Source organism: Talaromyces marneffei, chromosome 4 (assembly GCF_009556855.1).
Source record: "Talaromyces marneffei chromosome 4, complete sequence".
NCBI classification, from domain to species: Eukaryota; Fungi; Ascomycota; class Eurotiomycetes; order Eurotiales; family Trichocomaceae; genus Talaromyces; species Talaromyces marneffei.
The window spans coordinates 2,889,257-2,917,216 of record NC_072351.1 but is presented as its reverse complement, the minus strand read 5'-3'; the positions used below and the strand labels follow the sequence as shown (position 1 = coordinate 2,917,216).

The 27,960-nt window shown below is 47.9% G+C and overlaps 11 protein-coding genes across 11 annotated transcripts; 5 read left to right on the top strand and 6 right to left on the bottom strand.

Annotated features, from left to right (window-relative positions):
* Positions 1 to 2,852: 2,852 nt before the first annotated feature.
* Positions 2,853 to 5,492, top strand: EYB26_006086 (uncharacterized protein; the record flags this gene model as incomplete). Its single annotated transcript, XM_054265362.1, has 2 exons — positions 2,853 to 5,238; positions 5,299 to 5,492. The coding sequence occupies 2 exons, from the start codon at positions 2,853 to 2,855 to the stop codon at positions 5,490 to 5,492; spliced, it is 2,580 nt and encodes an 859-aa protein (XP_054121337.1).
* Positions 5,493 to 5,853: 361 nt separating this feature from the next.
* EYB26_006085 (uncharacterized protein) lies at positions 5,854 to 6,775 on the bottom strand (the record flags this gene model as incomplete). Its single annotated transcript, XM_054265361.1, has 2 exons — positions 5,854 to 6,615; positions 6,680 to 6,775. The coding sequence occupies 2 exons, from the start codon at positions 6,773 to 6,775 to the stop codon at positions 5,854 to 5,856; spliced, it is 858 nt and encodes a 285-aa protein (XP_054121336.1).
* A 567-nt stretch (positions 6,776 to 7,342) lies between these two features.
* Positions 7,343 to 7,824, top strand: EYB26_006084 (uncharacterized protein; the record flags this gene model as incomplete). The annotated part of the gene is made up of 2 exons (XM_054265360.1): positions 7,343 to 7,490; positions 7,580 to 7,824. The coding sequence occupies 2 exons, from the start codon at positions 7,343 to 7,345 to the stop codon at positions 7,822 to 7,824; spliced, it is 393 nt and encodes a 130-aa protein (XP_054121335.1).
* Positions 7,825 to 8,200: 376 nt separating this feature from the next.
* On the bottom strand, positions 8,201 to 9,040 carry EYB26_006083 (uncharacterized protein; the record flags this gene model as incomplete). Its single annotated transcript, XM_054265359.1, has 1 exon — positions 8,201 to 9,040. One exon carries the CDS (start codon positions 9,038 to 9,040, stop codon positions 8,201 to 8,203), a length of 840 nt encoding a protein of 279 aa, XP_054121334.1.
* Positions 9,041 to 9,771: 731 nt separating this feature from the next.
* EYB26_006082 (uncharacterized protein) lies at positions 9,772 to 12,101 on the bottom strand (the record flags this gene model as incomplete). Its single annotated transcript, XM_054265358.1, has 3 exons — positions 9,772 to 11,528; positions 11,578 to 11,931; positions 11,993 to 12,101. 3 exons carry the CDS (start codon positions 12,099 to 12,101, stop codon positions 9,772 to 9,774), a joined length of 2,220 nt encoding a protein of 739 aa, XP_054121333.1.
* A 901-nt stretch (positions 12,102 to 13,002) lies between these two features.
* EYB26_006081 (uncharacterized protein) lies at positions 13,003 to 13,426 on the bottom strand (the record flags this gene model as incomplete). Its single annotated transcript, XM_054265357.1, has 2 exons — positions 13,003 to 13,229; positions 13,285 to 13,426. The coding sequence occupies 2 exons, from the start codon at positions 13,424 to 13,426 to the stop codon at positions 13,003 to 13,005; spliced, it is 369 nt and encodes a 122-aa protein (XP_054121332.1).
* Positions 13,427 to 14,087: 661 nt separating this feature from the next.
* Positions 14,088 to 17,306, top strand: EYB26_006080 (uncharacterized protein; the record flags this gene model as incomplete). The annotated part of the gene is made up of 3 exons (XM_054265356.1): positions 14,088 to 14,131; positions 14,183 to 14,376; positions 14,428 to 17,306. The coding sequence occupies 3 exons, from the start codon at positions 14,088 to 14,090 to the stop codon at positions 17,304 to 17,306; spliced, it is 3,117 nt and encodes a 1,038-aa protein (XP_054121331.1).
* Positions 17,307 to 17,690: 384 nt separating this feature from the next.
* EYB26_006079 (uncharacterized protein) lies at positions 17,691 to 18,915 on the top strand (the record flags this gene model as incomplete). Its single annotated transcript, XM_054265355.1, has 7 exons — positions 17,691 to 17,704; positions 17,761 to 17,850; positions 17,908 to 18,039; positions 18,092 to 18,136; positions 18,203 to 18,378; positions 18,438 to 18,526; positions 18,580 to 18,915. 7 exons carry the CDS (start codon positions 17,691 to 17,693, stop codon positions 18,913 to 18,915), a joined length of 882 nt encoding a protein of 293 aa, XP_054121330.1.
* A 91-nt stretch (positions 18,916 to 19,006) lies between these two features.
* On the bottom strand, positions 19,007 to 19,915 carry EYB26_006078 (uncharacterized protein; the record flags this gene model as incomplete). Its single annotated transcript, XM_054265354.1, has 1 exon — positions 19,007 to 19,915. The coding sequence occupies one exon, from the start codon at positions 19,913 to 19,915 to the stop codon at positions 19,007 to 19,009; it is 909 nt and encodes a 302-aa protein (XP_054121329.1).
* A 421-nt stretch (positions 19,916 to 20,336) lies between these two features.
* EYB26_006077 (uncharacterized protein) lies at positions 20,337 to 21,819 on the bottom strand (the record flags this gene model as incomplete). The annotated part of the gene is made up of 6 exons (XM_054265353.1): positions 20,337 to 20,528; positions 20,606 to 20,732; positions 20,793 to 21,133; positions 21,182 to 21,248; positions 21,312 to 21,411; positions 21,474 to 21,819. The coding sequence occupies 6 exons, from the start codon at positions 21,817 to 21,819 to the stop codon at positions 20,337 to 20,339; spliced, it is 1,173 nt and encodes a 390-aa protein (XP_054121328.1).
* Positions 21,820 to 26,120: 4,301 nt separating this feature from the next.
* Positions 26,121 to 27,296, top strand: EYB26_006076 (uncharacterized protein; the record flags this gene model as incomplete). The annotated part of the gene is made up of 2 exons (XM_054265352.1): positions 26,121 to 26,335; positions 26,396 to 27,296. The coding sequence occupies 2 exons, from the start codon at positions 26,121 to 26,123 to the stop codon at positions 27,294 to 27,296; spliced, it is 1,116 nt and encodes a 371-aa protein (XP_054121327.1).
* Positions 27,297 to 27,960: the final 664 nt, after the last annotated feature.

The following is a 27,960-nucleotide window of genomic DNA, read 5'->3' as shown; positions in this document are numbered from 1 at the left end:
AGAACGACGTGGGTGAGGGGGGATATATAGCTAGCTATACGACGATGGTCGTATGAATAAGACGGTGGTTAATCAAGAGAGTGACATCGGTCCATTCGAAGAAACAACGAGTGAAGAGGGGTGGTGAAAGAGCGCGAGACTAAGTGTGGAGGAAGTGGTGACAGCGTGAGATGGATGGGGAATGAGCTAAAATGAAATAAATTCCAGATCGCAGGCCGGAGCATCTGCCATCACATCACATTGACCAACAGGGAAGTCGCGCGACAGGTCCACGTTCCTTCCGTCCTTCGTGCCATTCGTGCCTGCCCCTGCTTTTGGCAACTTCCCTTGGGGGTTGCTTCTCTGTTTGCTTCACTCACACAATATTATTATTGTTGTTGTTGTTGTTGTTGTTGTTGTTGTTGTTGTTACTACGTAGGACGTAGTGACTTAGTATCTTTATCTTCTTCTTCTCGCCCATTCTAGCTCACCTTCTTTCCCCGTGTCCGTCACCACCCAACCAGTCCTCCTTTCTACTTCCCGTCGTGGAGATCATCCCCTATGCCGAAGTGATCCGCCCACGCGCACTGTTTCGGGGAAGACAAAAGTTGGGCCTGCAACAATAAGCCCTGCTATTTGCTGGTGAGTGACCATGACTAGTGACTACCCGACTATCCGACATGACCTGCTCTTCTCCGCACACTATTGCTCAGGGCGCGTTGTTATCCCAGGGAAGAGGTCGATTGCCAAGCCGACGGGCCGACCACTAACTCCACGCTAGACAAGCTGTTCTACACCTCTGTCGATCGGTGGGGCTCGTGGGTTTATCCTCTTCCAGCCTTGAATTCTACTACAGAGTACTCCGTACAGAGCACAGAGTATAATTATCAATGCGATGTCTCCAGGACCACGATTTACCGTTTGCTGAGGATTCAACGCGTAGCGCAGTTTATTATGCAGATTCTCCCCGACTGGCATGCGTTGTGTTTGTTGATGTGGAGATTGCATTCCTCAGATTGCCAGGCACTCTTTTTCATCCCTGGACGACACCTCATTTTCTCCAATACAATTTTGAATCTATTGAGGATGTACGGAATAGGCGAGTATGCCTCCTGTCATGGCTCACTCCACACGCAAGAAATCCACTATCTCCTCTATCACATAGCGTCGCGCTAAGCTGCCTTGGTTGCATTATCTATCTACAAGTGGATACCAAATAGCATGGGGGTATTAGCGCCATTACTGTATGGCATATGCCACGATGGTTCCGTCTTGCATCCTATCTAACTGATTCCCTCGTGAAAGCCGAACTAGCCTTGAGCATGCCATTCTCAATCGTCAAAAACTCAACGTTGGGTAAACAAAATCCTCTGCTTCCTTCGTTCGCATCGATTGTAACAAGTATACTGGCCAATTCACAAGACTGGGTCGAACATCAATAAGCCGACTAGGCCATGGCGGTGGGGAAAAATCAAGCTTAATTGATGCAATACTAGTGCGTACAAAGGTCCACAAGATCCAGCGCTATTTTATCAAGCCTGACTTTCCCCCGCAAACAATTGGCGGCCTACCTATTAGCCACACCGCGACAGCGGGATCAGAAAGGAAGCATAATTTTATCAAACATTCAAGCCAATAACGCCTAGGGCGCATGTTTGCCTACCGATGACGGCATTCTCGCCTTGTAAGTACGTCAAACGATTCGAGTCACGAAATGTACACGAAATCATATTCGCACTAGAACCTTCAAGTGGGTGATATTATTAGCAGGATCACGTACCAGGAAAGCTATCGGAACCCATTTCCTAAACAAGTGAAGCTGATGGAAGATGGTGATGTCACTCTTCTCCCTCACGGATGGCACACTACCAGAGCAGTATTGAATGGTCCCAACGCACACCAACAACCAATTTTTCACGTGCGGGGTAGGGTTCGAGCAGTAGGAATTGAGCACTCATCAAAAGACCATATACGCTCAATCGAGATTGAAGGTTGATTGTACTGTAACCGTAGCTTCCCTGAAGAGGTATTTTCGACTGAGGGCGGCCGATTGACTAGGATATGATTATGTAGCGGGGTTCAGAATCTCAAGACGCCTTGCTTTCGCGAAGTCGGGCCATGGCTGACCGAGCTGGAACGTGACAGACCGAAAACATGTATCACAGCCTGTCCCTGCCTAGAATATTGTGTGGTGTAGGATATATTCTCCGGAGCCAACTAATCTCAAGATATCTTGGCATGAATCTAACTACATCTTACACAACAGTCGTCCAGACGAAATAATAGACGAGAAGCGCTCTTGAGAGGCCTGACTTGCTTGAGGCCCGTTCTCAATCTTGGTCGTTCCGTCTCAAAACGGTGACATGCTTCAGCATTCATATTGCATTCAAAGACAGCGTTGAAAATCAGTAACGAACTTAAGCATGGATGGGCTGCTTAGTAATCAGCCTGACTCTCCGATGTTCGGGGCAACAATGGCTTCGACATAAGCGCTGAAGTGCAGAAAATGAGGGCAATCCCGATTTGCTGGATGACTTGAAGGCCTGTCTAGAAGTCTTATGAAATTGTCCAAGGGGAAATAACTAGTAACTAGTTAATAGAACCCCAATCCAAAACAAAGTCCATAGAAGGCGGTGAAAATAAAGCCATTGTCATTGGCCACTTTTGATGCGGGGGCATTCTTCAACTTTTCTGCCGCTAAAAGGATCCATCTTTTGTCGATGACTCAATTCTCAATTGATTGATCTGAAGTTCTGAACAGCCCCAGGAGCTCTTTCTGGTGGGAAACAAGCATCCCACTTCAGCCTTTTTTGCCAAGTATCTAGCCGTCGAAGGCATTGATCGATTGATAACCTCTCGGAGGTACTATTACCATGGCGTCACCACTGGTGATTGCTGTGCAGCCCCGCGCTAAATCGGAATATAATATCCAGGATATCGCTCGAGTGGGCAATGTATTGATCAAGGCATCCAATGCTTCGGAAGCGATAGATTTCATCAATACGAATTCCGTCCTCCTCGATGTCTACGTTGATGCCACCGATATCGGCGCCGCCGATGCAGTGGAAGTTCTCAATGCCGGCGCTTCGAAGATATTCCTGACCACAAAACAATTGATTTCACTTACCGAAGAGAATGAGATTCCGTCATCAAGATTAGTCGCATATGTAACTTCGGACGAAGACTCGACAGAGCTGCGCAGTTGGCTGGCAAACGCCCCCGAGTCCCAGAATGTGGGCGTCTGTTCAACGGCAAGCGCCACTGAACTCTTCGAGAAATTCGGCTTTCCCAAGGATGGCGGTCAAGTTTACAGACTCTTTGGAGAGAATGTGAATGAAGCGGCCGTTATTGAAGATGTCACTCACGGTGTCGTCGCAATTGTGCCGTCTACCCAGTTTTCGATCATGCCTACAGCGGACGGAAAGGTCTCTGCGTCAAACGTCCTAGCTAGCCGTGCTGTGCCTGATGCAAACACTGGACTTATTGCCACGTTGGTGGTTGATGAGAGGGGAATATCATTAGGATTCGTGTGGAGTAGCAAGGAGAGCTTGCGGGAAGCCTTGAAGACAGGCACTGGAGTCTATCAGTCCCGAAAGCGTGGTCTTTGGTATAAGGGTCAGACTAGTGGAGATACACAAGAGCTTTTGAGTATCGGATTTGACTGCGATGCGGACTGCATGGTCTTCAAAGTCAAACAACTTGGCCGAGGGTTCTGTCACCTTGGAACAAACACCTGTTTTGGAAAATACCAAGGTCTTGCTAGCTTACAGAAGACTTTGCAATCCCGCAAAGAAAGCGCCCCCCCTGGATCATATACAGCACGCTTGTTCAACGACCCCAAACTCGTTGAAGCCAAGATCATGGAAGAGGCAGAGGAATTGTGCCAGGCGACAACTAAGAGTGAAGTTGCGTCTGAAGCTGCTGACTTGATTTACTTTGCTCTTACCCGATGTGTTGCCGCCGGCGTAAGCCTAGAGGATATTGAGAGGAACCTAGACATGAAGAACTTCAAGGTTAAGCGTCGCAAAGGTGATGCTAAACCTCGTTGGGCTGAGAAGGTTGGCTTGAACAAGACAGAGAAGGCTCCAGAGCCCACCCCTGCACCTGTGGTAGCTCCCAAATCCGACCGAATTGAAATGAAACGTATTCACACATCAAACACACCGATCAGCGTTATTAAAGACGCTCTACAACGTCCTTCTCAAAAGTCCAATGAAGCTATAGTTGAACTTGTGAAACCTATCATCGCCGACGTTCGCGCGAACGGAGATGCTGGTGTTCTGAAATACACCCACAAATTTGAGAAGGCTACATCACTGACGTCGCCAGTCATCAAGGCTCCATTCCCCGAGCATTTGATGCAATTGTCGTCTGATACAATCAAGGCAATCGACGTGAGCTTTGAAAATATCAAGAAGTTCCACTCAGCACAGAAAGATGACAAGCCACTTGTTGTTGAGACTATGCCCGGTGTAGTTTGCTCTCGTTTCTCGCGCCCTATTGAACGTGTAGGTCTCTATATTCCCGGTGGTACCGCTGTCCTTCCCTCGACTGCCCTCATGCTTGGTGTCCCCGCCATGGTAGCCGGCTGCAAGAGGATTGTTCTCGCTTCCCCTCCTCGCTCAGATGGTAGCATCTCTCCAGAAATTGTGTACGCTGCTCACAAGTGTGGTGCCGAGAGCATTGTTCTTGCCGGTGGTGCCCAGGCTGTTGCAGCCATGGCTTACGGCACCGAGAGCATCACCAAGGTCGACAAGATCCTTGGCCCTGGTAACCAGTTCGTGACTGCCGCGAAGATGATGGTGTCGAACGACACCTCTGCCGGTGTCAGCATTGATATGCCTGCTGGGCCCAGTGAAGTGCTCGTTATCGCCGATAAGAAAGCGAACCCAGCATTCGTCGCATCTGATCTTTTGAGTCAAGCGGAGCATGGTGTTGACTCGCAGGTCATTCTTATTGCTGTCGATCTTGACGACAAAGAATTGGCTGCCATCGACGAGGAAGTACACCAGCAAGCAAACGCTCTCCCGCGAGTAGATATTGTGCGTGGGTCGATTGAACATTCCGTCACTTTTGTTGTCAAGACACTCGAGGAGGCCATGAACCTCAGCAACGAGTATGCTCCAGAGCATTTGATCTTGCAGCTTGAGAACGCCGAGGAGGTTGTTCCCCTCGTCGAAAACGCAGGAAGCGTTTTCATCGGCCAGTGGACTCCTGAGAGTGTAGGAGATTATTCTGCAGGTGTCAATCACTCTCTTCGTAAGTTTCCCCACCACAAAATCAATTACTAGCCCCATAGAAACTAACATGTCTTTTCAGCCACATACGGATACGCAAAGCAGTACTCTGGCGTAAACCTAGGTTCTTTCGTGAAACACATTACCTCATCGAACTTGTCGCCCGAAGGTCTTCGCAATGTGTCAAGCGCTGTTATGCAACTCGCCGCTGTAGAGGGATTGGATGCCCACAAGCGAGCTGTTAGCATCCGTATGGATGTTATCAACAAGTCCTAGATACGGCAACGAAGACTTGTATAGACGTATATCAGCTGTTCGACAACATTATAAAGATATGAATCTCGGAAAGCACACAACGAAAAGGGGTGGAGTCGTTCAATCTTGGGGGGTTTATTGTTTGTGTTTTCCACGACACCTTTTGTTTAATGTATTGACCTACTACGATTCGAAGATAGAAAGCTCTTAGCATGAGTATACCTGAAGCTCCTGGTTATGTTTTCTCGGCCGTTTGGATAACTGTAGCATTGTTGAACGACTTTTTGCTTCCCATTGCGCCTATAGTAAATATGCTAAACGAATCTTAAAGGTCTTCTGACTCGACCATGCATATCATCAAAAAATATATGTATAAAAAAAATCACCTCTTTCGTTCACGAATCTTCCACTTAACCCCCTTCTTATTCACACCTCCCACGGAATTCGACATCTTCGCTCTCTGCAAGTCGAGTTCTCTCTCCGCAGTCGTGATTTCAGCATACTGCTTCCTGAGTGCAGCCAATTTGTTGCGACGCGCTTCCGCGGCTCGACGTTTGAGTTTTCTGGCGGCACGGGCTTGTGTGAGAGCTTTTCGTTGGGCCTCTAGTTCCTTTTTTGTTGGTTGTTTCTGCTGTTGTTTCTGTAGTTGGGTGCCGAATGCTTCATCGTCATCTTCGTCCACCTCCTCGTCATCCTCCTCCTCGTCGACTTCATCAAGCCCACGGCCCAATTCTTTCTGATCCTCCCGACTCTCCGTAAAAACAACCTTGCGTCTCTTAGTCTCAGTGCTAAACATGTCCTCATCCTCGTCCTCGTCCTCGCTAGAGAGATGCTTATTATTCCCACCACCCAAAACCTTCTCCATTCCATCCTGCAATTGCACTTCCTTCTCCAGTCTCTCCATCTCCCTCCGTATCCTCTCCCCCACAGTCCTCAAATAACCCGCGTCCTGCGTCTTGAGTAACTTGACCGTATCCTGACTCAACGACGTCCCCTCGCGCGAACCATGTTTACCTTGTTGCGCAGTTTTGGATGATAGCATACCATATGCGAATTCATCGGGGTTGCGATCGCGAGCCTTTTCGCGCAGGCGTTGGAGTTTTTGTTGTTTGAGGTTGTAGTCTTTGGCGCGGAGGGAGTAGTCCTTTTTCCCTCAAACATCAGTATGATTTGCAACTTTTGATTCAAATAGGGTGTGTGTGTCTTACCTTGTGCTTTTCGAGAATACCCCATTTTTCACGGCCTTCGAGTTGGCCTCGTTCTCGGTGCTGCCGTCTATGGACGGCATTTCGCATTGAAGACATCGTGAGCTGGGTAAATGTGCTAGTGGGGAAGATGAAGGGAAGATAAGGTGCTTTGGTGCACTGAGTAGGTTATATCGAGCTGAGTCCCAAGTGTACGAAAAAAAATGAGAGTTATTGTAGTGATTGTAAAATTGTTTTCTTCTATCAGAAAATTATTTTGATAAAAGATAAAGAAGCATGGATAATTTTACTGCCGGCGGGTGGGAAAGGCGGCGAGCAAACCAAAGGCCGTCTGACGGTCAGCTTGAGAAGCTCTCTAACATAACCTCACTTGGTCCTCTTGTCTGATTATGTACCTGAATTGAAGCAATAACTTAGCTACTAAGGGAACACTTGCATTACGATAAACTCGTCAATTTGAGACTGCTCATATACTGAGAGGATAATACAAGGGAACGGAAGTCCAACAAAAGAGTCGAGTCACGCAATATGTATGTGCTTACGATATAGCCTCAAAAACCTCAACCCCGATCCTCCACGACAGCAAACAAATCCAATTGGCTCCCGATTTTTCGCCCTGGCCTAACCTACGATCCAACTCTCAGATATAGAAATATTTCCGTCAAAATGTCAAACCCATCCTCAACGCAATCAGCTCCGTCAGAGCCACACTTCAACATCCGCAACCCACTCCCACTATCCGCAACACAAGAACAACAAGTCAAAGAATTATACTACAAACGAGTGCGCGGCTACTGCGCTCCCGAAATCAAAGGTTAGCCTTCCTTTCACTCCCTTCGTACACTGCCCCATCCTCCTAAAGAGAGAAGCAGATTACTAATTCTTATCTTTTGGTGATGATAGCATTCGCAGAATGTGCCCGCGGCCGAACATTCACCACAACCTGGGTATGTCGCGAACAACGCCTCGCCATGAATTCGTGCATGTTAGAGCATGCGAAACCTGAAGAATTAGATCGGGCCCGCGAAGAATGGTTTGCGGGGAGAGAGGCGCGAAGACGGGAAAGGGAAGAGGCAGACGCAGCTGTTGAGAAGAGAAGGGCGGAAGTTATTAAGATGATGAAGGGAGATCAGGAGAAGAATAGGTAGATTCTCGTCCCTCTGAAGACGAGAAATATGGCTGTTGTGGTAATGGCCTATGCATCTTGAATGGCGTCTTGGTTTTGGATTTTGCGGCATGTCCCTGTTCTTGTTACTTGGAAATCTCAATTCTGATGTGTTGGAACAAAAATGTACATTATTTTGTAGATATATATACCATTGATACATTTTCTGATTGAATTCAATGTACCTACCGCGCTCTAGGAGGTACCTCATATCCAGTTCATATTGTATCTAGATAATCATGGCTAGATACGAAGTCTTACAAGCTTGATAAAAAAAGATATCCAACGCCTCCCCAATAATGATACCAGCAACGCCAAATTTCACGAGCCCGAACTCCAAATACAGTGAAGACAGAAGACTAAGCATCCTCCATATTCTCATCTTCATCGCCCTCTTTCATATTAACATCCTCCCCAAAAATATCCTCCATCTTCCCATCTTCGTCATCATCTTCCATACCATCTTCATCCGCCTCAGCATCCTTCTCATTCTGCATGGCTCCCGGTACCACCGCCGTTAGCTCCAATTCCTCCACATCTTCTTCCCCTTCACTCTCCCATTCCTCCTTCAAATTCCACCCTGTGCCCGTTTGGCAAAACCGCTCAGGCGGAAGCCTCATTCCACCCATGGACACATTCGAAAATGAACTTTTTGCAGCCGTCTCTCCGCCGCGCGCAACACCGGGGAGCGCGATTCTGTTCCGTTCAGTGGCAACATCTATCAAAAACTCCTTTGGGAGACCAGGCTGAAACTGGTAATGTAATCGAGACGCAATGCTCAGTCGTAACGCTTGGAGTGTGATCGTATTCAACTCAACGACCCCTCGTCCACTGCCGGTTGATACGCTCGTTTCGCCGGGGCCCGTGGGGACGCCTGCGTACCCTTCCATGGCGAGATGGACGGCGTCTTGGAGCGTAGATGATGTGTAGCGGTATGCGAAGTCGAGGAGTTGTAAGGGGACTCGTTCTTGGTATGCGGTTACGCCGAGAGAGGCGAGAAGCATGTGTATGAGGCGCGCATCGCGTGGTCGTCGATATTTCCCATTGTCATTCAGAGAAGTTGAGGGGACAGATGGGATGCTGGACTCGGGTGCGGCGTTTTGTGATGAAGTGGTTGGGTTGGTGGTTGAGGATGGGTCGTCGGGGGGGGTTAGAGGTTGAGTTGATCCAGCTGCTTGAGCTGGTCTAGGGGATGACATTTTGAATTGCTTCCCTTTCTTTGTATTTGTTGAAGCGAAGGTTACTCGGGTCAAACCGAGATTGAACTCAAGTGCAGGATATAAGTTGGTCTTCAATCAGACAGCATGATGGTGCTTATTCCAGCTCGGCACAGTGAGAGTTTGTTGAGAGACAAGGACGTATCTGTGAGGTTGTAAAGCTTCCTTCAGATAGAAATATAAGCACCACAGCTGAGATGCCAGGAGCGGAATCTACTCTATTGTTGCGAGGTTGATTTAAGCAATTATTATTGAAACTTGAGTTTCTTAAGAGTCGCAAGTTGCAATTATCAGAATCCGGATCTTGCCCGCATCCCGCTAGTCCTCTTTGGGCTGACTATTTCCGCAACTTAGTGCCTGAGGTATCGTATATCCAAAACAGCTAGTTACTTGAATCAGGAAGAAACTCATATAACTTAGAGATAACAAACTCATTATATATATTTATTATGCAATTCATATACTAACAATACCTATAAACCCAACGATACGCGACGGCTTACCAGCACAGTCAATCCATCACTTGAAACTCCGGCCGCTAATGCGTTTACTGTACAAACGATTCGAAACAAGAAACAAAGGCTCCTTTTGTACAAACGCCGAAAAGAAATGATAGAGAAAATAAAAGTCACTGGGTATGGAGCAATATCGGTCGTATAGACCGCATGTATCAACTTCTTCTTCTTCTTCTTCTTCTTTGTTGTGGAAATCATTCAATGACGCGGCCCATGCAAGGACACTCCGCCTATGTCGGGGAGACCATCATCGGCTTCTGATAACTCCTCATCGGAGGTCTCTTCATCCTCAAGGACAGAATCGACCATAGAACCGGCCAGTTCGTTTTCCTCGAGAGAGTCGCGAGAGATGAAACTATCACCCATTTCCTCGATTTGTTCATCCTCGTCAAGGTCGCTGGTATCGTCATCACTATAATCGTGTTCGCTTTCGAGATCACGTTCCTCCTCTTCTTCCTCGCTGTCAGTGACTGAGAAATCATCCAAGTCGGCAGGCTCTCGCCAATAGGTGAAGTCCGTGAATTCCTCGCCACCTCCTTGGACAAGTAGACTGATTGGAGGGAAGAAGTGGTCGACGAGCTCTCTCATTGTCACATAGCTGCTCTTGTACTTGTTCAGACTCAGCAGGTCCAAAGAGACCTCAGCATTAGAATTGATCGTAAAGATGCGTGACGAGGGAATGTTAACAGATCGATAGCTCAAGGCATCCGTCAAACGATTACCGAAACCAGCATAAAAGGGATTATGATTTGGCGGGAAGAGATTCAGGATATCACGCAGACAAGCCATCTTGAAAACCTCGGGCTTTCGCAAATAAACCTCGCGTCGCAATGCCGCAATGGTCCTATCCGGGCTCATGATGACTGGGCCTGGTGGTAGTCTGTATCCTTCTTGCAAGACTCCCTTGAGATATGTTCGGGTCAAGTCTGCTTGTCCGGTAGAGCGACTTGTCAGATACATGATGTTATATCCGTTGCTCACAATATCCGTGAAGAGCTTTGCGACACCTTGATGTGTCCAATCACGTCCAATCATGTTCAAGACGTGGCCTAAGACATCCGACTTTGTGATTGTGCCATCAATATCAGATATCACGATAGGAACCTTGTAAGACCAAAGGTACATGGTAGCTGGGCATGTAGCCTTATTGACTGTGAACGAAACGGGGTTGGCTCCAGCTTTGAGATTGAGAGCTTTTAGTTGATCACTGGTCAATCTCAACGTTTTCGCATAGTTCCGATTAGGATCTCCAACGCTCGCATCTTGCGGCGGAGTTTGAGGTGGAGTGGGGAAGCCAGGCTGAACATCAGATTGAGCACGTTGATGACGAGTCTGTATCTGAGTCTGTAGAGTGTTTGGTTCTCCATCACTGTGATAGCCTGGGTCTGAGATAGCATCATCACTGTACGGCACAGGATGTGATTTAAGCGAGCTCAACGTAGCGCGACGGTCAGCGGCAGCTTTTGCCTCCTCACTACTGTAGATCCAGAGGTTGCCATGGTCGTCTGCGCCAATCAAAGCCCCAATGTCATAGTTACCCTCCAATTCTTCGGAAAGAATCTTACGTGCAACAACTTCCGCACGAAGCGCATCTTCCTCACTACTCTTGTATCCGGTCATGTCCAACATGAGATCGCCGGTTTCGGTTACTTGTGAAGGAATATTGGAGCCTGACAGTTTCTTCGACAGGGCTTTCGCGCGCGAAATAGCCTCGCTGGGTGAGAGAGGCGGAGGGCTTGTCGAAAGGCGATCCTGATTAGTAGCTCGAGTCACCGCGTGAAGCAAACTGGCAGGACTGGACGGTTCGCTCCCTAGGGCTTCGCTCTCTGGTGGTAGGATGCCATCAGAAGCCGAACGATCCAGCTTCGGCACGAGGGTGTGCTCATCGAATGAGTCGAGACGATTTCGCGATATCGCGGAGTCACTGGGTGATTGTGATAACGGCGTCAAATTTCCTTCTATGTGTTAGTATGCCATTTCGTAACAGCAACGCTCTTTACATACCGAGATTGTGACTTCCAAAGCGGTGATTTGGAATTGGAATGCCAACTGGATCTGTCGACTCAACCTTCGAGGTATTGGCACCGTCCAAATCCAGGTCAGGGGGGTCTTGAAGAGAAGGCAGTTCATTGACAGAGGTCGCTGGACTGCTGGCGGGCGAAACTATTGGAGAGGTCTGGAGTGCCGCAGGCACATTGTCGGTCGTTTCGAAGACAAAGAAGGCCTCTCCTCCATCACCCAATTTCATAGAATAATCTTGCTTGACTCCATTGACTCTAAACTCGACTTTCTTTTCGGAGGGGCGAAGCAACGAGAATTTGCCGAATCTGACGTGGAAGGGCGAACAAGCAAGGCTTCCTGCGTAAGAGTTAGAATCGGCGGGTTTCCTTGTATGTTTGTGACGCAAAGGGGATCACACCATCCTCATGTTCGATGACTATAACATCAATAGCCCCGCTCAGAGTGGCAGGATTGATTGAATTCCAGGTTTTGGAAACCGGGCCGCTCAAGCTTCGCACGTACTGCATTCCGGCAGTATGATCCCAGCGACTTGGTAGGCAGTGCGATATCGACTCGAGATGTAATATATAACGATATAAAAACGCTGGTCTAACGAAATCTCTTCAATGTCGGACTAAGATATGCAGCTGGGAAGACTCGGGCAAGGCATGTGAACCAGGGTCGAATTGGTCGATGGATATATTAAATTGTCATGTGAAAAGCGTGGGTCGGGTTGATCTTATCTCATGGTAGGCACAGCCAAGACCGAAACGAAGGACAAGGGCCTGAGAACGACAAACGAGAGAAACAATACGAACGAGTCACAGTCAACAAAGAGTGAGTGAGTTGGGTGACGGCAATTGCAAAGATGGAGTACTATGAGTAGATGAGTAGAGATGAAAGAGGAGGAGAGAGTGTTGGATTCTCAACGCTTCTTCAACTAAACAGCCTTGGCACCCACCAGCATCACCGGCCCGCATCGGGTGTCTCCCCAACCATCGACAATTCTTGTTGCTCGACAAACATGAACTACGTATAGTCGTATGCAGCGGCAGTTTACTAAATTATCAGCCAAATAATATGCGCTAATGACGAATACGACACGCTATGATGGAAATGCTGCGCCCAGCTGACCACGGTCACCTAGTTTTCCCTCTTTTCTCCTATCACCTGACTCGCATTGTAACCAGGCACCACGTGCAGCATGAATGCGTTGATCTTTATTATTGGGATATTTTACCCAGGTTTCGATCGCCGATATCGTTTCATAATTTAAAGACCCGGCACCGAGTAACGGACTTGACTTCTTTGTTTGGTGAAGTTTATGTGTATTGATCAATCGATCTATCCGCTATACCCGGAACTGGCGATGTTGGGGAAGGGGAGATGAAAATATGAGAACTGCTCCAAAGGCTTAATGGAGATCATCTACTCCATATAAAACACTTCCTCGGTCTGCCCCCACCATCCCGGCCCACTGGCGCTTCCAACTGCTCCCTCGACAGGCGATTCCTGCATTCTATCTGTCATTTGCCACCATTCCTGGACTGTAGGGTTGGCTGCCATACGCTCCATGTCCTTGTCAAATGCACTGCCGACGTATTTGAAGCTCGCGAAAAGCGTGGGACGGGGTGAAAGGGTCAAGTAGATTGAGTCTGAGCTGTCAGAAAGATTATGCAACGTGACAAGAAAACCAGAGAGGTAAAGTACAGTCTTTGATGTCGGAGTCTTTGATTTGTTCTAGCACTGCTGGCCAGACTTCTGCATGGCACTTTTTGTACTCTTCGATGCATTCTGGTCGAAGGTAAATCCATTGACCAACCCGACGGGGGCCTTGATTTGTGGACGGCATAGTTGTCTAGATTTGAACGGCGGACAAACGAATTGAAGTAAGGTGAATGAGTACTGGGTAGAAAACGATACGTAGAAATTATACAACCTAGTTCTCGCCAACTGCACCGGGCGTGACTCTAAATATGTGTTCAGATGAAACAAGGGCCCTCGGTTCATTGATGGACCGAACCAGGTCCATCTCTTTTGCCTCGACCCAGCAGACGGGACATTGGCGCAAAAATAGTATCCTTAAGCATGCATAGTTGGTTATCCAGATAGATCAATTATCAGAGCACCCAGATCAAACACTCTCAACAAGTACGTAGTTAACTAGTTAACTACGTTAATGGAAGAGATGAACAAGAAACAAAATAAGCTAAACGCAGATCATCACGTGATGCATTCATCGGAGACGCCAAGGCGCTAACCCGCTCAAACAGATTGTAGCTGCCATTCCTAAAACAGCCACGGCCGAACCTTCCTTCCAATTTTCCTCTTCCTCTGTTCTCTCTCTATCCTGCGTGGTCATCTGTTCTTTTCCATCCCCATTGACCGCCCGCTTTGCTGACTGCCGTCCTCTTTATCGGCGGATGGAATACAACGTGGGGATGTACGAGCCGTTGTACTGGTCCTTTGATGCATATCCGAGTGTGGTTCCTCGAGTGAGGGTTCGAGGCGTAATGGCTCTCTTCCTCGCGGGCGCCATCCTGTGGGCCCTGGTTTGGTGAGTGCAATTGTATTTCATACTGATATCCGCTAACAAGACCTATTTCAGGCTCTTATACCGCGCATGGCAAGTTTGTCAAACTCCAAACGAAATCCTTGTCAACAAACTCGGTTTGGATATTCCTCCCTCGCCCGAGGTTACCCTAGAGGAAATCTCGGCGCGGGAAATATACATCGCCTGGAAACATCCCGACTTTCACCATTCAGTCAGTAAACATATCATTCAGGTCAATAATGCAAAAGGTGCAGAACTTCCGGTCAAGTCAGTGCAAAATCAGATCTAACAATGTTTAGTGGGCGAGACCAAGCGAGCGGAGACTGCAGTCATAATTGGAAATCTGATTCCCGGTCATATATATCACATATGCGTTTTCGCCGTGAGCGCCGCCAATTTTCAAACCGCTGGCGCCGTCCTTCATGTTCGTACGAAGCCTTTACCTTTATCGCAGACTCAGCAGGATGGAAACGTTGAAGGTCCCACGATTCATGCATCGGTACCACGCTCGACACTTGCGCTTTCCGCCCCATCAGCCCCGATTATGGCGAGAGAACATAGTTCCAGTTATTCTCAGAGCAAGCGTACTGGAGGGAAGAAATCATCAACAACAACCTTGCTTGATGAGGACTCTCATCGAGCCTCCGCCAGCGATGATCACAGCGGAACCCTAGAACGTCTTGCCGAGCGTCTGAAAAGTCTTCAGCAGGAACATGAAAATATGGATAAACAGCTTGCCGAGGAAGATGACGAACACAATGCGATTCTAAAGGAGCTGGAGAAACAACGCGACGAACTCAAACAACGCGTGAAAGAGAAAGATGAGGCCAGCGGTGACCTAAAAAAACACGTCAACAAGTTAGAAAGCGTCAATCGTACCGTTCAAAGTGAAAAGTCTAAACGAGAAAGGTTACTCCAGCAAAAGGAGGCGGAGCGAAAAAAGCGAAAGGACGATATGGTTCGTTGGCAGGAGCAAATTGCGCAGATCAACAAGGACTTAGCACGGGCGCAAGAGGAGAAAGAAAAAATTGAGCAGGATGCTACGAAACAGGCCAACGAAATGCGAGAGAAGATTGCCGCTGAACAAACCATTATGAAGGACATTGACGATGAAATTCAAGAGAAGGGCGGCCGCATCAAGAAGCTGGAAGATGAGAGGCAGAGACTCGAGGGAGGCGACAATGAAGATGGCAAGGAACTCGACCGTATTGATATTGAAAAGGCTCGCCAGTGGGAGAACCGTCTCAACCATCTCCACACCAGATACGCTACACTTGTCAATCTCCACGTACAAGCCCAGCAGCAATATCAAGAGGCTCAGGAACGTCTGAAGTGGTTGACTGACCAAAGGGTCAATGGTACAGGTCCTTTTGCGGCATTGCAGACGCTCGACCTTGACATGTCCCAGTCTTCTATGCACAGGTCTCGACACCGTGGTTCGTTGACGAGCAACGTTTCTTCGCCCATACCATTTCCGCAAGTGGAAACTGCATTCTCGCGAAGCACAACCTACAACCCAGCGAGCAACTCTCCCACTTTTCCTCCCACTACTACTTTTTTCAATATCAACAATGGGATGACATTAGCCGGCCTTGCGGATAGAGGCGAGGCTCTTCCCACAGAATCCGACACATCGTTGCCTCCCATGAGTCCTCGTGCTGATGCGCTATTGCCATCTGATCTACTCGGCGATGAGGAATCTCCTGAGCTACCCGAACGCATTGTTGAACCAACTATTCCCGATGATGATGGAGTAGCGGGTCCTTCTCTCGATCAGCAACCTCGGTCACCTTCTCCAGTTCCGTCAGATTCTATGTCTTCTAGATTCTTTGCAAGTCCTCATGATAGCTTGAGAGATCTCGACCTAACTATCCCGACGAGCGAGAGAATGTCACCGGGCGATGCGTCTAACGTACAATCTGCGTCTCGCCGACTTTCTGGATTGTTCAACTTTCATAGGCAACGCGGGAAGACCATGGTTGACGGCCCAATGCTCGGAAGTCTAAAGCCTGGACAAAGTCGTTCGTTTCCACGGAACTATGATGAAATTGACCCGATCGGGGCACGTCGTCGTCGTCTCACCCATGCTACTAACTGGGCAAACCCAATGTCTTACTTCCCTCGAAGCAGTGCCACTCATGTTACGGCTGATAGCTCCTCGGACCATACTCCATCCAAGAGAGGCGCATTCGCCAATATCTTTTCTGCAGGAAAGAACAGCTCCACCGATGTGATCAAGGTGGATCAAGGATATAACCAATTCAGCCCAAGGCACGACCCTATCGATCCTTCGTCTATCCTAGGTCCTATTCGACGAAGCTCTTTGTCACCTCGGCCGTCATCTACATTCTCCTTTGACAAACAACTTCCACATCCTTCAACTGAGCCGTTCGGTTGGCCATCTAGTGATCACAACAGAGGCTCTCTGGCGACTTTTGATTGGGCGTCTCCCTCGACGTGGTCGCGTGCTCCGTCTCGACGGCCATCGATCCAGTATGGTTCCTCTAGCCATCTACCTCTTGGAATGTCTCCTGGAGAACCGGACTTTTTGCAAACGCCACACGACAAGCATCGACCGCTTCAGGCTCCAATTGGTACCAGGCCTTCCTCGTCTCATCGGCCCGGAACTCCGAAGCTGAACCCTGCTGCGCCGACTTTCAAGACTTTGTTCAAGAAATCCGAAAAAGACAAGGGGGGCTTTGTGTACAGGGAATTTGCGTCGAGGTCAGAGGAATTCGACTTTCGTCCAGAAGATGAATCGCCTCCTACATCTAGCCGTTCCAAGGACTCACACACTCTTTCTGGCGCTGCTGAATCTTTAGAGTCACTGGACCTGGTCCCGTCTAGCAGTCCTTCTGATACCTTTGGAACGAAGGAGTCTTTCATTCAGAAGATAACTCGCAAAGGTAGCTCCAGCAAGTTCAATCTATCATGGAAGGACCGTGGGGGCATATTCTCCAAGAAATATGAATCTTCTCAGGGCGATGCTGAGGAGGAGGATGAAGCGCAACTAGGCAAGAGTGTGGAGAGTGTCATCTCCAATACCCCGTCTGCAGATAAGTCAAGTATTCGAAGCAGTCGAGGCTTTTTCAGCAGGAAACCCAAGAAGGACAAGCAGTCCGTAGAGGCCAGCGAGAAAGCGAGCGAGACGGGGGATGAAGAGATAGTCGAGGAGTAAATATTCTTATATATAAGACAATAATAACTATATTCGATTGTTAATCTAAGTGATCTAAACTCAGTCCGTACATAATAGCAGAGTATTACTTGCCCTACGTTCAGGTGTTGTGCATCAGTAGGTATCGAGTTGAATCTGACCCGCAATGAACCAAGAAAAATCGTGACTCAAGTATTTGGCCGACAAACAGAGCATTGAATTTCAGCACATTCAAGGATATTCCTGTATCTCAGCAGTCCCAGATCCCTGTGTTCTAGCCACAATACACAATCTACACAGATTCATTAATTGATCGGAAACTACAATACACCTTTGGGTGGTCAAGCAAAAAAAACATTTGTGCGGGGAAGCTGTGATACATATAAAAGCAATTACCACAACACAATGGCCAACTCAAAGTACGTCAAAACGCAAGAAACACCTGCATACAAACAATCTCACATCCAAAAAACAGATTTGAATACGTCAGACTATTCGAACAACCCGATAATCTCATCCGCGAGACATGGATTGTCGTCCGCATAGATGGTCGAGGATTCCATAAGTGCGTCTGCACAACAACCAAGAAATTCCTGACTCAAGGTACTGATTTTGCGGACAGACTGTCAGATAAATACAAATTCGAGAAACCGAATGATCGTCGCGCATTGGATCTTATGAATGCTGCTGCTGTGGCTGTTATGAAGGATTTGCCTGATTTGATTATTGCATATGGTGTTAGTGATGAGTATAGGTGTGTCGCACCCCTCTTTAGAATTATTATATATGCTGACAAGGTATTATAGCTTTGTCTTCCATCCTAATTGCGATTTATTTGAGAGGAGGAGCGCGTAAGTACCGCACTCAAGCATCCCCGCGCAGGATCAAAGATGCGTGGATACTGACAGGACGAAAAGAAAACTCGTAACGACAATAGTATCAACGTTTACAGCCTCATATGTCCATCAATGGCCATCCTTCTTCCCCGATAAGCCTCTTGAGTTATCGAATCTGCCGACCTTCGATGGGCGGGCTGTTCAGTATCCGAATGCGAGAATATTACGCGATTATATGAGTTGGAGACAGGTTGATTGTATGAGTCCCATTCCATCCAAGAGATTCCTCGATGAAGACTACTAATGTGATGGGCAGGTCATATCAATAACTTGTACAATACAACATTTTGGGCGTTGGTCTTGAAAGGTGGATTGAGTAACGTCGAGGCTGAGAAGGAGTTGTCTGTATGTTTCCCACGATACACTCTGTGTTTGAATGTCTCTAACTCTATGAAAAGGGCACTGTCTCATCTGACAAAAACGAGATTCTATTCAGCCGTTTCGGAATAAACTACAACAACGAGGATGAGATTTACAAAAAGGGCAGTGTCGTGTATCGACAGTATCAACTTGAGGATCAGCCCCCAACGACAGCACCATCGACACAAGTGCCAGAATCGCAAGCAACTACCGAAGTCTCCAAAACACAACAAGAGAAAATGCGTAAACTACGACGCAAAGCGCAGGTCGTCGTTGAGCATGTGGATATTATCAAGGATGATTTTTGGCAGAGGAGGCCGTGGTTGTTGTCTGGTAAACCCGGAAAATTGCCTGTAGAAAATATCCAGGCATAACTCATATTAAAAAAAAGAATAGTCTATGGCTAGGATATCTCTATATATGCAGTCAAATGTTCGATGGCGATCTATATTGGTTGGGTCCCTCTTAGCTGGCATTATCTTTTCGTTTCTTCTTCTCTTTATCTTTCTTGTCCTTCCTGTCCTTCTTATCTCTCTTGTCCTTTGATTTCGATTTTTTCTTCTTGGTCTCTATCTCGATTGGTATTGCGACAGTCGAGTCCTCCACAGATGAGTCAGGCGTAGATTGTTCATCGTCTTCTGATCGTCTAGCTTTTTTCTTCTTCTGCTTCTCTGCTTTCTTATCCACATCAGAATCTTGATCATCTTCTTCAGCGCGCTTTTTCTTTCGTTTTCGTTCTTTCGAATCTGTTGACTGAGCACTGCCAACTTCGTCTGTAGTCGGCACCTCACTGTCGACAGCTTTATCCTTTTTCGATTTCTTTTCCTTCTTCTTGACTTTGTGCGAGTCCGAGTCTTGGTCTGTGGGGGTCGAGCTTTCGGAGCGATCCGTTTTCTGCTTCTTGCTCTTTTTCTTCTCCTTTCTCAACTTTTTGCTCACATCACCCTCTTCCCGGTCTCGTTTCCTCTTCTTGTCTTTCTTCCCTTCATTGTTCGGCGACATGTTCTCCTTAACTTCCACAACAACCTCCTTCTTCTTATCCAGCAAAGTACCAGGAATAACCTCCCCCCTCACAAAAAACTTATACAACTGGCTCCCATTCCTCGTCAATGTATTCTCCTCCCTCGCCAACCCCCCTTCATCCCCAGCAGTCTTCCCCACCCCCCTAAGCGCCTCCTCAAACCCGCGTAGCCACCATTGATTCGTAGGATCCTTTGTGGAGGTTTTCCCAATACCGATTTTATTTTCGCGCCGCGAGACGAGGAGAGGGCGCGTTAGACCTAGGCCGCCGTGTTGGCCGGGTCGACGGTTGGGGTTTAGAGGGTTGCCGGGACCAGACCAGCCATGGCGCATTAGGTAGGCTTGGGCGTCCATTGTGATTGTGATTATAAGTTTTGAGGTTGGGGATTTGATGCCCGGAGGTTGGGTTCAGGTTGTCGAGGTGGTAAGAGATTGAATGAGAAATCAAATAATTGCTCCAAAAAAAAAGATTCAAGCCATTGTTATATATTTCGATATGTCATATGATAAGTTTTTGAAAAGAATCAATGTATATATCAAGGCTTCCAAGCCTGATTGCAGTCGACGTTGTTGAGGATCTGAGATAGAGAAAAAAAAAATAATTATGGTTGTTTAGCGTTGCCACGAAAGCGATAAGCCTACCGTATCTCATCGTTCGTTTTGCGACTTCGTGGTTGTATCACGTGCCGACTCTGCTTATCGGACGATAAGACTGTTTACTTTTTTTACACTATCAGATGGATTTTTGAAAGGAATTTTTATCTTCATTTGCCCTTTAGTAAGGTCTAAACCGTTTCTCATCTTTAAACTTCTTCTTATCCCTCGCCCGAGCAGCCGCCGCTCTGTCTGATAACGACTCTTCTTGTCCCTCCATCTCATCATCTTCTGTATGATGACTATTCTCAGACTCGTTTGGTCTCCACGCTCGGATTATGCCATCCTCGCCGCCAGTGAACACTGTTCTCGACTATTGTAGAAGCATAGAGTTAGATAGGGTCCAGTTGCCAGCCAGAATGAGACAGGGAGTGAGATGAGGGGATATACCTGCTCATCGAGATAAACAGCTCGAACAATCTCTTCACCATGAGCTTCTGGTAATCGCCAGACATTGGTGTAGTCAAAATCCCATTTCGGGGAGGCCGTGAGAGGGAATAAATCGAGGCGTTTCCCACTGTTCACACAACAAGATTAGAGCTGGTCTCTTTCATGGGAAGATAGTGTATAAACTTACGCCGTGTTCCCAGCAGCCAAATAAGTCCCCTGATTCGTCCCCACAGCCTGCACAACATACTCACATTGTAACTTCGGCCTCAAATCTCCAAACTGAATTGGACTAGGATCATTACCCTCCTCAGAGTCAGGGTTCGTAATAGGATGGATTGAGAACGTCTCGTCGTGGCTAAGAGCATAGACTGCATCCTCGGATAAAAATCCAGCATGGTGGATGGAGCCGTGATTGATAACTTGAAGAAGCGTTTCGTCTTCGTCTTGAATGTTGATGTCGTAGAGGTTGACGAGGCCGTCTGTGCTGCCAGACAGCAAGACGTTTTTGCGTGCGGGGTGGAATTGTAGCTATACGAGTTAGATAATTTTTGGTAGGATGTCAAAGGGACTGTTCACCTCTGTCACATCATCGTTGTGGCTTTCGACATACTGTTGTCGTATATTTCCCGGAGCTCGGATATCCCTGAATCAAGAAATTAGTACATGCCCTCTCAAGACTTCTAGATGGCAAGATGTAGCCACCAACCATAAAGCAACACTGGCCTGATAAGCTTCCAGCTCCGTACCAGCAACGACAGTATGTGATCCGGGTTCACATGCCAGCGACAATATCGGAATATTCTTCTCTGTACATGTCTTAGGACTACGTTACATAACCAATAAAGACAATCGATAGAAAAGTACATACCAACTCTCATGTCCACACTCGCCCTTTGAGACGGCCCGGCGCGCGCATCCCACAACCTAACAGCACCATCTCTCCCAGCAGTAGCCAATAAAGCCCCTGCGGCACCATTGTCGCCATAGTACTCCTTCAATACAGTGACACCATCATGAGCCTTTGCAGCTACTATGGCAGTAGGCTGCAGGGAGTGACCATCAAACAGCCGTAATGAATCATCGGATGATATGGCAGCAAACTGCTGCTGCTGTGTGCCGGAAGAAAAAGGGGCTGTTGCTGCAATTGCGTATATGTACGTACCCGGAGGTAGTGACAAGGACGACGATGCAGCAGTGGCTTTGAGGGTGTGCATGTGAGAAGATTTGTTGGACGCGTAACGGGTCTAGATAATGATGTATGTATGTATCCTTGGCTCGATAATACGACAATAGAGATAGAGGGGTTCGGACAATAGGTGTGTGTCCCTATTGATGCACGATGTATGTATGTACGTATATAGATCAATAGGATGGTGGGTTAGTTTTCTTCCCCGCGATCGAAGACGTCTGCTTGGCGAGTGACTGGCAAAGAATGACGCTGGTAGTCCAGGCTATTGTTAAATATTGCCTAAAAGGATAAAATTCTCTGGTATATTGAGGTTCAATCAACACCAAAAAAAGAAAAGAAAAAAAATTGATGGCGGAGAAAAAAGTTAGGATAGGGCGATAGGTGATACCGTAGCTTGTGTGGGGCCGGATGACCATGAGGCCGTATGACCAATTGTTGGTTCAGATCGCTGGCAGTACATATCGAGGACATTTTCAATGATTGCCATTCCGATGACATTGTCTTGTTTTTTGTGCTTACGTTTTTAGGAAGGATAAAAATGCCTTAGTTATTGAGCTTGTGGAATAACTAGTGACATTCCAAGAGATCTCCAGCTTGTATCAATCTTTGGATTGTAGTTCTCACTGCGATCTCCAACTAGTCCACGGAGTCATAGATCAGAAAGAAATCTTCTCTATTGACACATGCATGCTCCGATTCAACTCTAGTGGCCGCTTCGTCTAGAAATTATTAGTAAAAGTGATGGCGTCGCATGGACATATCCACGCTTGATAGTTGAATCACAAGTCAATGGCAACAAATGAGACCAGATGGCCACGGAAAATTCGGATGTACCTAACAAAGGCACTGTTCTGGCGTCTGACTTTTCTTTTTCTTTCCCTATCCCTAAGGCAGTCTAGTATTTGATGCGCTGGACAACAACGACCAGGCCTTACTCTAGCACGGAGTAAAATGTCTGTGCGGATTTGCGGCGCAGCTGCAGATAATTCTGACTCGACCTACAAAGTTAGTGCCTAGAGTTTTAGCCCTAAAAGAAGCCCGACATGGTCAGCAGTCGTCAAGTGATGCTGATCGTACATATGAAGTATCAGGTACTAGTAATAACGCCACCAACAGATCAACCTTTTTTCCAGCCAGCAAAATGAAACGCTGGACCTAGTTTGAATGAGGCGACTAGGCGGCCTTGCAAATCTTGCAATTGCAGAAGCAGGGCTTTGGTCAGTTCTCCGCTTCGCAGGGATCTCGGGTTTAACCATTAGACTGAGCTTCCAGCGATGTCGCGCAAGACATACTTTGACTTGGACGTAAGAAAATGCCAAAGCGTGCTGGAGTATTCGGTCTCGATGTGTCCATGATTATGATAAAATAATGACAAAGCACACCTTGTATAACTTTCGGAGTGTCAAAGCGAAGTAGGACAAGACTACCTGAGAATGTCAAACCGCTTCCTGTCCGGGTTTCTGCATTGCAGTCTCTCGGTGTTCCGAATATTGCCCATCTTAATGAGACGAATATAAGTTGGTGAAATCACAATGCCCTCCGCATGCACTGTGCCAACGCTATCGAGCTACAGGCAAGGTATCCAATAATGGTGAGTGAACGTTATCAGAGGGAAACAACAGGTAGGTCGAAACGACTGTGAAGGCGGTGGAAACGACCGTTTTGAGGCCGCCGGACATGGGTCATCACCGATAGGCGGGCTGTTTTTGTTTTAAGCTTTGATGTCATGTATAGTTATGTGGTGTATAGCTCGAGAACGGTCACTCCGGCTCGTGTTCAACGTCGTTTTTTAATCCGTGCAGGATCTCCCCCTCCCCCACGCGATACTTCGACTGAAGGTCGTCGAACAGATCAGTGATTGGCAGTGTGTACGCCTTACAGCAAAAGGTAGTCCGTTGGAACACAGTGTGTTCGCATAGATTGAGTTAGTTGATTGGCCAAGGGATGCTGACTACCATGGGATCCGGAAAGATTGCGACTTGCGCCGTAGGATGCGGCCTATTTTATGCGGCACAGCAGTGTTTATTAAAATTGTCGCCGGATCGTGGACAACCTTTCAGCTCTCAGGCTTTGGACAGCCATCAGGGGCGCGTCGAAACGTGTGTGGTTGACTGGGCTAGTCTCCGCTTTTCCTGCTGCATAACATGCATTGCGAGTTGATGCAACGGGGAACGAACGGGTGGATCATCGATAGCGTTGGGTAATCCGTTTGTCGCTAACTCTCAGCCTGGAAACGTCAGCATGCGTGTTGTACATAGATAGTAGATTCTCGGTTGTTGTTCCCTAGACCAGGGGTCTCGCGTGGGAGGTCGGTTTGCGGTTGGATCAGAAACAATGAATCATTGAGCCTGCGCTGTGCGGTGGACAAAAATATGCGCATGTGTGATGGAATCAATTATTGGTTCGGTATCTGCGATGGATCAAGAACACTGGCACAGTGGACATTTGACTGTGCCACAAAATCATGGTCGAGTTAGCGTTGCGGCTAGAGTTGGAAGAGGTATAGTATGGGGGACTCGTTGGAGCGTCAGATGATTGATTCCGTCAATTCGTACCGTCTCACCCTCAAGCCGTGTACACTATTGTGTTTAACGTTCAGCCAACGGAATTATGGTCGCAGTCGCTGAGTGGCCAGAGTAAATCGCGGTGAGGAAAGCTACCCAGACTATCGGGTTGCGTGCCTTGGATAGCGATAATGTATGACACTCACTGCAGGACACGGTTGTCGTCGCACACCACACATGATTACAAGAGACACGAAAATCGATCCATGGATCTGAGAGCCGACCCACATATAGGAATGTTTCAGTAGCTAGAGGAAGTGAATCATGTCCAGTCATCTGTGAGACAACATACGGTTTGGGGTTGATGAGTGCTGTTGAGCGAGCAGCAGTGAGTGGTGAGAGAGAGACTTAGAAGACAAAGCGGTCCCAAGGGTTTGGGAGGAGGCGGGCGGGTTGATGGGCCCTTCTTTCCCGGCGCGGGAGCATAGCGGCATCAGCCGCTCCTGCCCCCGCCGCCGACTAAATTCCTTCTTGGTCGTTCCTTCCTTCCTGTCAGTAACGCAAAGTCTTCCGACAACTGCGATCGTTGATATTACTGCGTAGTTACTGTGTCGTATGAAAAAAAGTCACCGCATCGTAGTCGTCCTTGTCGGTATGCAATGCACAGCGCCGCCAGTATGTCTACGCGATGAGGTGCTCCAAATATTAAGTTACGCACCAATGCACTCGTTGCAGCAAGGCCAATCGATGCAGCCACGTCGACTCTGAGGCACAGCAAGGCGATCGTGGTGTCGTCATATCCATAATCTCGACTACGAGAATATCGCAGACTACGACGTAAGTAGAACGCAAATACGATGCTAGTTCACCGTCTACATGCGACATAACTACACAGTAAGCACGTACGTTGACGGAAGCACTTCCCAGTCCGGCTAATGCTCTCTGTGGTTGGTGGTTGGTCCCAGGCGCTCAGGCGTCCCCCCATAGTGCGTCCGGTCGGCGCGTCCTGATAGGCAAGGCATCTCTAGGATGCTTAGTCCTTACATAGTACAGCGGGCCTGGGCCTGGCATAGCCTAATTTTAACACTGACTAACTAGCAGGACATGCTAAACCAAGTAGGATTATGGCTTGCCACAGTTTTTGGATATTTATTCAGTTCTTACTACGCATTTAATATGGATCTCTCTTCTGCTGCCGCCTACCACCTGCCCTCTTGCCACTACAGCAGCAGGTAGTACCTTCCCTGTCTGCCTCGTACCTAGCTAGCACCTGCCGACCCTGCCCAGTGCATTAATGCATTAATACCTCGTCTTAATTGTTTTCTTTTTTTCTTCTCTTCCCTTCTCTCCCCTTTCAGCGCTTACCCCCATCCTCTCTACGTACTGACTACTCGTCCCTCGTCCTCCGTCGGAGCTTCCGCTCACTTTCTCATGCCTGCGTCGGGCCAATTCCTTCGACGCACGTATATATAACTCCCCAAGCCCCTCGTTCTGTGGCCCGGTGCCGCCTGTTGGTGCGCTCGCCTGGTGTGTTCCATGAGCCGTTGATACGCGCCGGCGCTCGCTTGTTTCTCCACGGCCATGCGGATGCATGAAACAGTATTGTTTACACCAAGTCACCTGAATCTTAGTCCGGCAACATTTCCTTCGGCTTCTCTAAGGTTGGCCAATCGCTTCGTATATTCTTGAATGGGGACAGGACGGGGAATAATCAACAGTCACCAAAACAGAGACAACCGGGACGGCCAGGCCGTCAAGATATTGCTAAGCAAGCACCCAAGGTGAGAGTTGTTGGCGGCATACGGGAAACCCACACACAAACATGTTTTCAAATCATCGACATCCTGCACAACCACTGCAGGGAACCGCCACCACTACAATCACAACCACTACAAATGGCAGCCCCCAAACATCTCAGCTTGTCTATTCCTCGCCGGATGCCTCAAGAATCGGGCAGAATGTCGACGCCCACAACCCCCACGCCGGAGAATCCGCGCGCTCAAATAATGCTCGAGATCTGATGCCTTCTCAATACAAGTATGTGTTTCCCACTACCAAAGTCTTGTCTGATTGCTGCTAACATTTGGGCTGAGAAAGGCTTCCAGAACAGTACCCTCGTCACCTGGAGAATGGGCGAACCTATCATGGATACCGAAAAGGCGTTTATATGCTGCCGTGCGACGACGAGGAGCAAGACCGCCTTGATTTGTTCCACAAGGTCATCACAGAAGCTCGAGTGGGCGATGGCTTAATATATGCACCGCACCCTCCAAACGCGCGCGTGTTGGACCTGGGCTGTGGCACCGGAATTTGGGCCATCGATGTGGCCCACAAATATCCCGAAAGCTTCGTGGCCGGAATGGACCTCGCCGATATCCAGCCCGAGAACTGCCCTAAAAATTGCGACTTCTATGCCCCGCGAGACTTTGAGCATCCGTGGGCATTGGGCGAGGACTATTGGGATTTGATTCACATGCAGATGGGAAGTGGAAGTGTCACTAGTTGGCCCTCGCTTTACCGTCGAGTATTCACTCACCTGCGTCCCGGGGGATGGTTCGAGCAGGTGGAGATAGATTTTGAGCCGCGATGTGAAGAACGATCCCTCGAGAATACCTCCATGCATAAATGGTACCAATACCTGAAACAGGCTACCGAGATGTCTGCGCGACCTATAGCTCACAGCGTTAGCGAGACAATGGCGGCGCTGGAGAAGCAAGGATTTGTGAACATTGATCATCAGATTGTTGGCCTTCCACTGAATCCCTGGCATCATGACGAGCACGAAAAGAAAGTTGGGCGGTGGTATAATCTCGCCATTTCTGAGAGCGTTGAAACGATGATTCTTGCGCCTCTACATCGCGTATGGGGGTTCTCAAAAGAACAAATCCAGCAATTAGCCCTGGAAGTGAAGAGGGAAGCTTACAACAAGGAGATTCGGGCTTATAACATACTTCACATATATCAAGCGATGAAGCCAGAGAACTCGCCGGGGAATTGAAGAGTAGCCAGAATTCTTTGCTACGGTAGAGTTAGGCTATCATGCTACTCCCTCTCTGGATGATTTACGCAGGGCTAGCCAGTGCTGCGATTCTATTTCAGCAATCCGACAATGGCCTGTGATATTGCTACACCATCTACCTAGCAATCGGGCGATTCTACTATCTGACACGCACACATAATCTTACACCGCGATCACGCTTATACAGCGTGGCATTGCTTGATATTGTATTAACTAACCGGAGCATGAATTGAACATATCGATCGATGCATATTTCAGGAGCTTAGAGAGAATCAGTTCATAATGTGGAAAAAAGAATGACTGACGATTCTGCATTTTATTTTTTTCATTGGCATTGGGAAAAGGAAGGGGTGCAAGGAAGGATGGAACAAAAATTTTTGGGTATCTAATGAACTTTTCTTTTCTGGGTTGCATTTTGCCAGCGACGTGGGACAAGGTCCGGTGCTTTGGTTCTGGAGTTTGGAGAGGAAGTGGAGGAGTGGACAGAGGAGAGAGCAAGACGTGGAGAGGGACAGAGACTATTGGCTTGTTTTAGTGATTGATTGTTGTGAAATGCATGGGACTTTCGGTCCCGGAATATGTCGGCGGATACAAATATTGTCATGACTGCCACCTGAACATTTTGTATATATAGGTATTGTCG